Source organism: Elephantulus edwardii, unplaced genomic scaffold (genome assembly GCF_000299155.1).
Source record: "Elephantulus edwardii isolate Elephantulus edwardi_28Jun2011 unplaced genomic scaffold, EleEdw1.0 scaffold00168, whole genome shotgun sequence".
Lineage (NCBI taxonomy): Eukaryota > Metazoa > Chordata > Mammalia > Macroscelidea > Macroscelididae > Elephantulus > Elephantulus edwardii.
Window position 1 is genome coordinate 5,360,202 of NW_006399918.1, and position 11,279 is coordinate 5,371,480.

General features: G+C 41.1%; 1 protein-coding gene across 2 annotated transcripts; it reads right to left on the reverse strand.

Annotated features, from left to right (window-relative positions):
* Positions 1-482: 482 nt before the first annotated feature.
* Positions 483-10,994, reverse strand: PEX19 (peroxisomal biogenesis factor 19). Of its 2 annotated transcripts, XM_006895465.1 has the most exons (8): positions 10,921-10,994; positions 9,501-9,610; positions 8,942-9,107; positions 8,446-8,531; positions 7,897-8,058; positions 1,246-1,422; positions 981-1,025; positions 617-820 (listed from the first exon to the last, which is right to left on the reverse strand). In XM_006895465.1, exons 1-8 carry the CDS (start codon positions 10,988-10,990, stop codon positions 737-739), a joined length of 900 nt encoding a protein of 299 aa, XP_006895527.1. In that variant the 5' UTR covers positions 10,991-10,994; the 3' UTR covers positions 617-736. The 2 variants fall into 2 exon arrangements, with proteins under 2 accessions (XP_006895528.1, XP_006895527.1); XM_006895466.1 differs by lacking the exon at positions 9,501-9,610 and having other exon boundaries at positions 483-820; positions 10,921-10,989.
* Positions 10,995-11,279: the final 285 nt, after the last annotated feature.

Consider the following 11,279-nt stretch of genomic DNA (forward strand, 5'->3'; position numbering starts at 1 on the left):
GTATGGGTTCTTTGTCACAGCTTCAGCTCAGGAATAAATAGGTATTTTAAAAGTAAGGATTAAAAGGAAAGGCAGAAGGCAAAAAAGAGTTGGGGACTGAGTTTACCTAGGTCACACAGAAAAATATAAAGAACCAGAGCAGCAATTTGAGTTTGCAGGCTAGAACAGAGTTGGGGTCTCAGTACCCAAGAGAGAATCCCAGGGCTTCTCTTTCAACTTTACTATGATTAAATACAGTAAATTAGAAAGTCTGAAGGTGAGAGGGCACGATGCTAGAACTACACAGCTCCAGTCCAGGCTAAGTTCCTCTCCATTCCCAGGAGAACTGTAGAACTAAGAGTCACAGGACTCTGTCTCCATTCCTCAGTCCAAGACAAGGAATAGAGACAAGGCACAAAGACCTTGGGTGTTAAGGTGAACATCAGTGTGGCCATATATAACATTATTATACAGGACGAAGAAAAACATGCCCAAAAAAAGGGATGCTTTCCTTCAATAGGCTGGGCCTTTGCTAGCAGCAGAAACCACACTGGGTAGTGCTAACAAAAATGGCCTGTGGAACAGGTCGTATTCCTAGGAAAAAACCTCCACTGGTATGGCACAGTCTTGGATGGGATGGCAGAGAGTAGTAGGCAGATCGCTCTCACGGATGACACGCTTGCCTCAGCTCCCAATGGTTCTGCGGACTCCAGATGTTCCCCATGACTGAGAATCGAGGAGGCAAATGTGCAGTGTTTCACATGATCAGACACTGTTCACCACTTGCACCTGGTGGGCCCGACAGATTGAGGGCATCTAGGTCAAAGTTGAGGCCAGGAGGCTGGAGAAGAGATGAAGGGACTTAGATAACTGTTCTTATTTCAGGTAAGACCTTCTGAAGGTCCATTCTCAATAGTCACAGTTATCATTTTAGATGAAATCAATAGAGGTTACAGAATTCTGGAATCAGATCAAAATACAGGAGGAAAAGACATACTCACCATCTCCCCTGCCAGCTCTTTTGGGGGATGACCCAAGTCTTGTAGCTAAAAAATAAGGAAAGAGGAACATGAGTTAGGGGGAACCCCAAAAAGCAAGACAGCACCCCAGTAGAGGAAGCAGAGGTAGGATTTCTGGGATTTCTCCTGAGGGGTATGCTATGTGACTTCTCGTGCTCCCTCATCCACTCAGCTTTGGTGGCGTGGCATCCTTCCCCTCTTCCATAAAAACCCAAACAAAATGGCAGATGGAAAAAAGAGGACTTACCTGCTGCATAAGATCTAGCACCGTCTCAAAACGAGCCTTCTGAGTGGCTTCACTATCTGTTGGGGTCTCTGCCTCAAACTGCTCACATATCTTGCCCATGACACTGTGTTGCTCCTGATATTTTACAAACTGTTCTAGAGGTAGAGATTCCCGGTGACTCTGCAACCATTCTGGATACTAAGAAAATAGAGAATGGATAGTTAAGAATAAAATGAACAAGAAAAAAAAATTACATGAACAAGAAATAGGAAAGGGCAATAAGAACAACACTTAGAATATGAAGTAGAAGGGGACAAATGAAGAAAGAGCTAAATAAGCAAGTTCATCATGAGAGAACCAGCAATGGTTCTTGTGCTTGATCACTGGGCTATATAGTGCTCTCAATCACAGTTTGGCCAAACTTTTACTAAATAAGCCAATATATGGTCTCTGCTGTATATTTGTTTCAATTTTTATAAGACTTAAAACACAAAAATTTTTTTTGGTTGATTTGCCAATCCCTATTCTATAATACTTACTTCACACTTACTAAAATGTTGCCCTTTATATAACTAAAAAAACGTCTATGCCTACATGGACTTATCATATATAACTGAAAATGCACAATTAAGAGAACATAGATAAACCAGACAACTGAGACGTCCTAAAAATTAAATACTTATACGCATCAAAAGATTTCTCCAAAGGAGTAAAAGAGAACCTATAATTTGGGATAAAATATTTGGCAATGACATTATCTGGCAAGGGACTTTACTCTGAAATTTATAAAAACATATCTCAATTACAAAATAAGCAAAGAATGTAAAAAGACACTTCCCCAGAGAAGACATTCAAATGGCCAACTAACATATGAAGAAATGCTCAAGATCCTTAGGCATTCTCACTGAGTGGGAACTAACTCACAGCTGTCTTCCATTAGCTTTCCCAGGCTGTAACTTGCACAGGAAGAGATTGTCCATCTTTTCCTAGAGGGCTGTTAGTGGATTTTTTTTTGTGTGTTAGTGGATTTTAACTGTGAGAGAGGTATAGCCTTTGGGTTAGCAGTACAACTACCTATGAACTTTACCTCTAAAGCTCCCTCATTGGCTATTACAGAGATGCAAACCAAAACAATGAGACAGCATCTCACACCCACCCAACAACAAAAGAAATATTTAACAAGAATGCTGGTAAAAAAGTATGGTGAGATTGGAACTCTCATTCACTGCTGGCAGGAATGTAAAATGGTGCAACCACTAAAAAGCAGTTTAGGGTTTCCTTAGAAAATTGGGAATGAGGGAGCTCTGATGGCCTAGTGGCAAGAAGCTGCACTGCAATCCCAGAGGTATGTGGTTCAAATCCACTAGTTGCTCTGCTGGAGAAGGAAGGGCAATCTCCTCCTGTACCAGTCAGATATCTATGATTCGACGGTACACACAAAAAATAATAAAAATAAAATTTTAAAAAGTGTGTTTAAAAAAAAAAAATTGGGAACAGAAATTCCTTTTGATTGTCCAATCACTATTAGGTATATATCTAAAAGAATTAAGAGGTGTGACATGAATATATATGTACATCTATTTTCACTGCAGCATATTTACAATGGTGAAGAGATAGTAACAACCCAGGTGTACATCAACAGGTGTACATCAAATGAATGAATGGCTAAAGAAACTGGTATATTCATACAATGGAGTACTATGCAACACTAAAGACCAGTAAAAGAATTGATGAAACAATGGACACAACTAGTGGACATTACCCTAAGTGACATAAGTCACAAAAGGATAAATATATAAGAACACATATAAGTGGTTATAAAAATCGAGGAAACATTTACACATAAAAATTATTCTTGGATGGTTCCAGGGGTAGAAACATTGTTAGGTGTCAGTGAGGTTCAAAATCGGGAAGGGTGTATGCTAAGGTTATATCCTATCTCCATATCTTTTCAATCTATATGCAGAACAAATCATCTAGGAGGCTGGGCTCTGTGAGGAGAGTGTGGCATCAGGATTGGAGGAAAATTCATCACCAGTCTGCATTACGTAGATGACACACCCTGCTTGCTGAAACTGAGGAGGTCCTGAAGCGCTTGCTACAGAAGATCAAGGACTGCAGCCTTAAATATGGACGAAGCTCAACATCAAGAAAACAAAGATGCTCACTACTGGGCCAATTGGCAGCATCATGATAGATGGTGAAGAGATTGAGATTGCTGACAGCTTTAGTTTGCTTGACTCTACAATCAACACTCTTAGTTAACAGCAGTCAGGAAATCAAAAGACGAATTGCATTGAAAGAATCTGTTGTTAGGGACCTCTCCAGAGTACTGAAGAAGAATAACATCAGTCTGGAGACTAAGGTACGTGATCCAGGCCATAGTCTTTGCAATTACTTGCTATGCATCAAAAAGCTGGACAATGACTAGGGATGATAGAAAGAGAACTGATGACTTTGAGCTGTAGTGCTGGAGCAGAGTATTGAATATACCATGGTCTGCTAGAACAGGTTCATCTTAGAGAGGGCGAGACAAGGCTGCTCCTTGGAGGCAAGGATTCTGAAGCTTCATATGACATACTTTGGGCATGTTGCAAGGAGGTACCAGTCCTTGGAGAGGGGCATCATATTTGGAAGGGTGGAGGGACAGCACAGGAGAGGAAGACCCTTGATGAAATGGATTGATTCAGTGACTGGTGGTAGGTGTGTCAGAAACAATAAAAATTGGTACAGGACAGAACAGGGTTCAGAGATGTTGTACATAGGGTTGCGATAAATCACAAGCAAATTACCAGCACATAACAACTACCACCACTCACAGTGACCCTCTGAAAAACAGATCCAAACTTGTCCTGTCTTGCACCATCCTCACCATATCTGCTATTTTCCATTGTTACATTCATTGTGTCAAGCCATTCTGTTGTGTCTTCCTCTTTCTCTCTGACCCTCTAATGTCCCCAGCAAAATCAATCTCTTTTTCTAAGGAATAGCCCCACCTAACAACATGCCCAAACTATGTGAGACTAGTCTTATCATCTTTGTTTCAAAGGAGCATCCTGGTTGCATTTCCTTTAAAATAGACTTGTCCTTTTAGCAGTCCATGGGATAATCAGTACTCTTTCTCCAATAACACAATTAAAAACCATCAATTTGTCTTCTGTCATCCTTACCCACTATTCCAAATTTAGATAAATTGTAAGCAACTGAAAAGACCATAGTTCGGATCAGGTGCACCTTAGTCTTTAAAATGACATCCTTCTGGTGGCCTAGTGGCAAGAAGCTGCACTGCAATCCCAGAGGAACACAGTTCAAATCCACCAGATGCTCTGCCGGAGAAGGAGGCGCAATATCCTCCTGTATCAGTCAGATCTGATTTGACGGTACACGCACACAAAATAATAAAATTAAAAATAAGATAAAATAAAATAAAATGACACCCTTGCTCCCCAGTACTTTGGAGAAGTCTTTTACAGATTTTCCCAATGAAATAACTGTTTTGATTTCTTTATTGCTGGTACAGAGTGTATTGGCTATGGATACAAGTAAAATTAAACTGCTGACAACTTTAATCTTTTCTCCATCTGTCTACTTGCTGTTGTCTATTGGTTAAGTGGTGAAGATTATTTTCTTGATGTTGAGATGTAATTCACATTGAAGTCTGACAGCAAGTGCTTTAAGTTCACTTTCTGTAAGCACAGTTATGTCATTTGTATAATACAAGATTGGTGATGAGTTTTCCTCCAGTCCTGATGCCATATTCTCTTCAGAGAGTCCAGCTTCCAGAATGATTTGCTCAGCATACAAACTGAATCAGTATGAAGAAAGGCTATAACTCTGACCCACTTCTTTCTCAATTTTTAACAATGCAATGTTGTTTTATTCTGTTCTGACAACTGCTTTTTGGTCTGTGTACGGATTTTTATAAGTACAATTAAGTGTCTGAGATTCTCATTCTTTGCAATAATAACCATTATTTGTTATGATTTACAGTCAAATGCCTTTGTATAGTCAATAAAAAAAAACACATTATTCTGGTATTATTGGCTTTCATCCAAGATCATCTTATATCAGCAATGATACCCTTTGTGCCACAGCCCCTCTTCTGAATCCAGTTTGAACTTCTGTCATTTCTGTATCAGGGTTATTGTTCTGGTCATTTAAAAATAATCCTCAGCAAGATTTTACTTGCATGTGATACTAACGACATTGGTAATTTCCACACTTTTTTGGATCACCGTTTTTTAGTAATGGGAACAGATATGGGTTTCTAGTCATTGGTCAGTTAGTTGTCGTCCAGATTTCTCGGTGGACTGATGATCCAGGGTTGCATCTGTTTTCCTAAACACTTCAACTGGTATTCTATTAATTCCTGGGGTCTTATTTTTTGTCAAAGTCTTCAGTACAGGTTGAACTTCTTCCTTCATCATTACTGGATCCTGATTATATAATACTTCCTGAAATGGTTCCCTGTCAGCCAATTCTTTTTAATACAGTGATTCATTGTAATCCTTCCATCTTCTTTTGATGCTTCTTGCATCATTCAAGATTTTGCCCAATTTTTTCAATACTGCAACTCGAGGCTTGAATTTGTTTAGTTCAGCTAAAAAAATGGCCAACTGTGATCTTTGTTTTTGATTTTCCAACTCCAGCTCTTTGCACATTTTGTTCTAATATTTTATCTTCAAGTTGCTATTTGAAATATTTATGTTTTACTTCAGCATTCTTCATTTTGTTTGGCTTCCTGATGCTCATGCTCTAAGACAATTTTTAGAGTCTTCTGACAGCCATTTTAGTCTTCTCTTTCTCCCATCTTTGTAATGACCTTTTGTTTTGCTCATGGATGATATCCTTGATAACACTCTACAACTCACCTGGTTTTTGATCATTAGTGTTCAAGACATCAAATCTATTCTTGAGATGGTTTTTAAGTTCAGATGGGATAGTCTCAAGGTCGTATTTTTGTTCTCACGGGCTTATTTTAATATTTTCCATTTCAATTTGAACTTACACATAAGTAATTGGTTGTCTGTTTCATAGTCAGCCCCTGAGGTTGTTTTGACTGCCGAAACTGTACTTTTCCATTGACTCTGTTGATAGATGTATTTACTCAGATTTGTGTACAGTCCATCAGGTGAGGTCCTAGGTACCAAGTGTTAGTTGTTTATTTTAAAATATATTTGCAATAGGCAAATTATTAATTGTAAAAATTCTATCATTTGAATCTCTTACCTCATTTCTCTCCTTCAAAGGGTCGCTATGAGTCGCCTGCGACTCGACGGCACTTAACAACAATAACATCAACATAGAGGGAGAGATCAGCTGGCCCAGTGGACAGAAGGCGACGCTACTGAGCCGAAGGTGGGTGACTTTTAATCTGTGGCCCTCGGGCCTGTCTTTCATTGTTTTTTGTTCAAACATTCCTTTAGGTCGTATAGCCCTGGTGTACAAGTTGCCGTACAGCGGTAACTTTGTGGTTGCTGTGAGGCTGAACACTGTGACACTGATGTGTAAAATGCATTAAAGGCTGGTTACCCAATGTGAACAGAGAGTGGGGTGGAGCTGCCCGATTAAAACAGTCTTGGAAGGAGGAGTGGCATCCATTTTCTAATAGCTTGCCTCCGGAAACCCTATGAACCTGGAGAGAGGATGAGAGACACCCAAGCGTTGAGGACTCTTCTTCATAGGTTTCGATGAGTCGCCTGCGATTCAACAGCACTTAACAACAACAACAACCTCATTTCTGGGAGGGAGTCAATTATGGAAGTGAAAATTAGTAAGTAAAAAATATGCATATATTAAGATAAGTAAAGGGAAAGGCAATATCCAATAAGCTGATGATCAATACATTATTACTAAAGAAAAAGAAAACACAGAATTAGAAAAAGACTAATAGAAATCAGGTTACAGGAAGTGAGAAAGTACAATTGGATCATGAGTACTGAAATCAACGTTATTGAACAAAATGTATAAGAATGGTTGAATGAAAAATTAATTTGTCTTGTAAGCCTTTACTCAAATAACAATTAGTAAAATCTAATAAAGGTAACTATAATATCTGAAAAAAAGAAAATCAATAAAAAATGTCTATGACTGTATTTTCTCTCCAGGAAAACTAAGTTCTTTGACTAGAGGGGACAACACTTAAACTACTCTTATGAAGTGATCATAACTTAAACTACTTTTAAATTGCTCATAGTACAGTCCTGAGAACCTCTGCAGGTTACGCTCTGTGAATTGCTGTTGGAGAAATACAGGAAGATAGGAATGCAAAAAGGGACTGATCAGACAATGACACACAATCTTGAACTAGGTTACAGAAAATCAGAACTCAAGTCTCTCCCTTCTCCCTACAGAGATCTTCACCATGGTAACACTGATCTCTCAGAAATGTAACCTCCTCAGCCTAACAAACCAAAAAACACAAAACCCAACCACTGTGGAACAGCCTGTGGATTTGAACTGCCGTGGAGGCACACAGCCTGTGAGTTAGCAGTGCAACTCCCTACTGACTAGACCAGTGTTACCCAGCCAACCTAAAATATCCCAAATAAATAAAGGAGTAAAAAAAAAACAGGGGGACTTCTAAATTCAAGTTACTCTATCTCTGCAGGCCCTCAGTATACAAGTTGATACAATGAAAAATAGGAAAAGCAGAAAAGGAGATTCACAAACCTTTTCTGTGATCTCTTTCAGTGAAGGGTACAGCACATCCTTAGACAGTAAATTCTGCATAATACTTTGCATGATGGGGAGGATGTTCCCTTCTCCATCTCCTTCATCCATGCCGAGCCCCTCCATGGCCTTGTTCAGCTCCTCTTCTGACATACCTGAGTTCTAAGAAAGGATAAGAAAAAAATGAGCATAATGATTTCTAGAAATGGCTTACTATTCTTTCACTTGGGATAAAAAGCAGCCCAGAGAAAAATTATATAAATTTGCCTGTTTCAAAACAATGAGACAGGGTGCACCAGTGCCAACATGTGCTCACATGCGGAGCCTCACACCCTATGCCTCCCAGTGCGCCCCAAGGTGACCCCCACTGCAAAAAAAAAAACCCCAAAAAACAAAACAAAACCAAACCCCCCAAAACCCCAACTAAACCCAAAAACCAAAATGAGGCAGGGGCAGACTCAGGATGATACTCATGATTCTGTTTCTTGAGACACTGCTACTTAAGGTATCCGAGAGTAGGCCCAAAGTGGTCCCCCTCTAAACCCTTACCTGCAGATCAGTGGCATTTTTGGCTAGTCCACTGAGTGTCTCCTTTAGGCAAGAAGTGAATTCTTGTTGGGAAGTTGCATCACTGCCTAGTAAAGATCAAAGATGCAAGGTCATCTAGATGTTTTACTGTCTGCTTGACTTAAATAATGTACTTACTTACCAGCTGGGATACGGATAGGTATTAAGGAATCACTATCACCTAGAATTTTTAACATCTCTGGAAATATTCACAGTTATATTTATAAATCTGTACAGACTATGTGCTTGTTTATTCTCTATGATGACCCTCAAAAGAACAATGAAACCTTAATGGTCAGTTGTAAATAAGCTTTTTTCTTACTCGGCTCTTATCACTCTTTACATAAAACAAGATTCCCATCTTCTTAGTCCACCCTACAAGCTTGACATCTTCACTGCTATTGATATTATTAAGAATTCTATTGTTTTCAAGCAGAAAGGACTAACATATTTTAGCTGTGTGGGGTCCCCTTCTCACCAACTCTCCCTGCAGCCTCTGAGAGCTTCTGGAACTGCTCCACTAGGTGGGGCTCTTCCTCAGCCAACTCCTTCATGGCCTTCTCAAACTCTGCTGTGGCTTGGGAAGCCAACTCACTGTCAAACAGTTCCTGGAAAAACTTCTCTTGAGAGGCGAAGAGAGCATCCTGCAGGAAAAGTTGGACAAAATGTGTCTCTTATTTAGCACTTCACTGCATTCTGGAAAACACAGCGCCTCCCTCCAACTCGCCTCAGCTTAAAGTTCTTACTACTACTCCAGATGAGAACAGCAAAAAAGACAACCAGCCACTGAGGGCATAGGATAGAACAGCATGGCAATTTAATAATTTCAATCTGCTCTTTTCTCAAGGAACTTCCTTAGGATTCCTCCACGCAATTTCAAGCCCCTGTTATACAAGGACTGGATTCCCCAGGAATATTCTGCAATGTAAGGCCCAAGGCCTACTCCTCCCACTCCTCTCTGGCTAAAGGGTCCTGCCCCATCTCCCTTCTAAACATGCCCATCCCCTCTCCCTCCCTTAATGGAGTAAAATTTGTACTTTGGCAGTGTCTCCTGGCGATTTCTTCTGGGGCCCTGAGGCATCCGGAGCTGTGGCGATAGGTGGGGGTGCCAGGGAGGGTTTGGCTTTATCGAAATCATCAAGAGCACCTTCAGAGACAAGAGAGATAGTGTGTGTGTGGAGGATGAGTAAAAAAGACAGACTGGGTGGTTTGCAAGTAAAATATTTGAAGAATAATATTTCAAGGTGCCACCTTCCCTGATTATTTTCCACTGTTTAAATCCCAGCCTCCCAGTCTATCAGTCAGTAAGCTTCTCACTTTTCTCCCATTACCTAATTTGTTATAATTTCTTTTTTTAAAAAAAATCTCTTTGCAGAGGATAAAGTACATCTCCATTTACAGTGCGCTTTCCTCACCACACATTAATGGTTTCCTAGAAATACCACACAAATGGACAACAGGAGCAGAGAATATAGATGGTCCTGTTGCTCTGAATTCACTCCTGAATCCTAAAGAAGAATCAATAAAATATCCCTCAAAGCTTTTCACTGGTCCTGATATTAGTACAAATTGAGAGGCTCCCTGAGTATTTAAGGAGACTGTGCAGGAGGCCATCAAATGCTCTTCCTGTAGCTTCCAATTGAGTGCTTCCTCAGCAAAGTTTCTCAAGTTCCCTCTGGTCCCATCTGTGCAAGTCACAGACCCTCTTTCGCACTCCTCCTTTCTCTTCATTGCTCGTCTTTCCACATGTCTGTGGCAGGGCAAGAGTCACACCTGTGTCGCCAACACCACTCTGCTTGCCAAGCCTTGGGGGAGGGCACTGGCCTCAGTCCTCAGCCGAGGAATAAAGGGCAGAGAAGAATATGCACTACTTTTCACAAGCGTGAACTGGATTGCCCTGGGGGCTGGCTCATCTTCAGTGTCTCAAGAAAATGGGCGAAGAGTTCGCTTGCTGACATGGTGAAATAACTGGAAAAGAGCCGAGTGAGAGAAAGGTGAAAGGACTGCGGAGAGACAAAGGTCTTTTGCTAAAAAAAACCTATCGGACAAAAGCACCGAAGGAAGTGCTACAGGCTTTTGAAAAGTTGACGTTAGTAATCCGAGAGTGTCCTCCTGTTCGTTTTCCACCCTTGACAGACAGAATGCAGCCGGCGGGACTTCAAGAACTTCTTAATCTAAGGAGAGTTTGGAGAGAAATCGAGTAATACCGTTTCCCTCTCGGGCAGGGAGATCAACAGTCTGGGTCGTCAGGGGCCAAAGGTGAGCTCCTAACGTTCGCGGCGAAGGAGCGAGAGGGTGACTCCGAGATTTTCTTCGAGTTACAGTCAGACCTCTGCCCACGTCCAAGCTTTGGAGAACATCTTCCGCTCAACCCGAAACACTTCAGGCCCACTTAACGCCCTGAATGAGTCCTCACATTCACACCCCCTCCGGGTTTTACGTCTTATTAGCTCTTACTTTCCAGAAGCTCTTCCAATTCTCGATCCGCGTCGGCTCCAGGAGCACCGCCATCCTCCGCGGCGGCCATGTTGCACCTCCGGCTTCCCGTAGAGGGCGGGACTCCCCTGGCCTCCGGATCAATCCCGCCCCCTTCTGCCTTGCGCAACCAATAGTATTGGTGGCGAAACCGGAGCCGCCATTTTTAAAGGGACAGAGTGGTTTGCGCTTTTTTTCCACCCTTAGATCTATCCCGAGGGCAACTTGGAAGTCTCTTCTGGTTTTTTACAGAACTAGTTTGCGTTGACCAGATGACTAAGGAGGGTAGAAGGAGAATTGATGCAGCTTTCGTTCTGGACTCCTATCATGACAATAATACC

Bases quoted from the DNA above. Each gene is read 5' to 3' on its own strand.
- PEX19 (XM_006895465.1), bottom strand. From the start codon at position 10,990: ATGGCCGCCGCGGAGGATGGCGGTGCTCCTGGAGCCGACGCGGATCGA. The intron at 8,059-8,445 runs GTAAGGGTTTAG...ATCCTTTCTTAG, and splicing joins AAAATGCCACTGATCTGCAG to AACTCAGGTATGTCAGAAGA. The intron at 821-980 runs GTGAGTATGTCT...TCTCTTCTCCAG, and splicing joins AAGAGCTGGCAGGGGAGATG to CCTCCTGGCCTCAACTTTGA.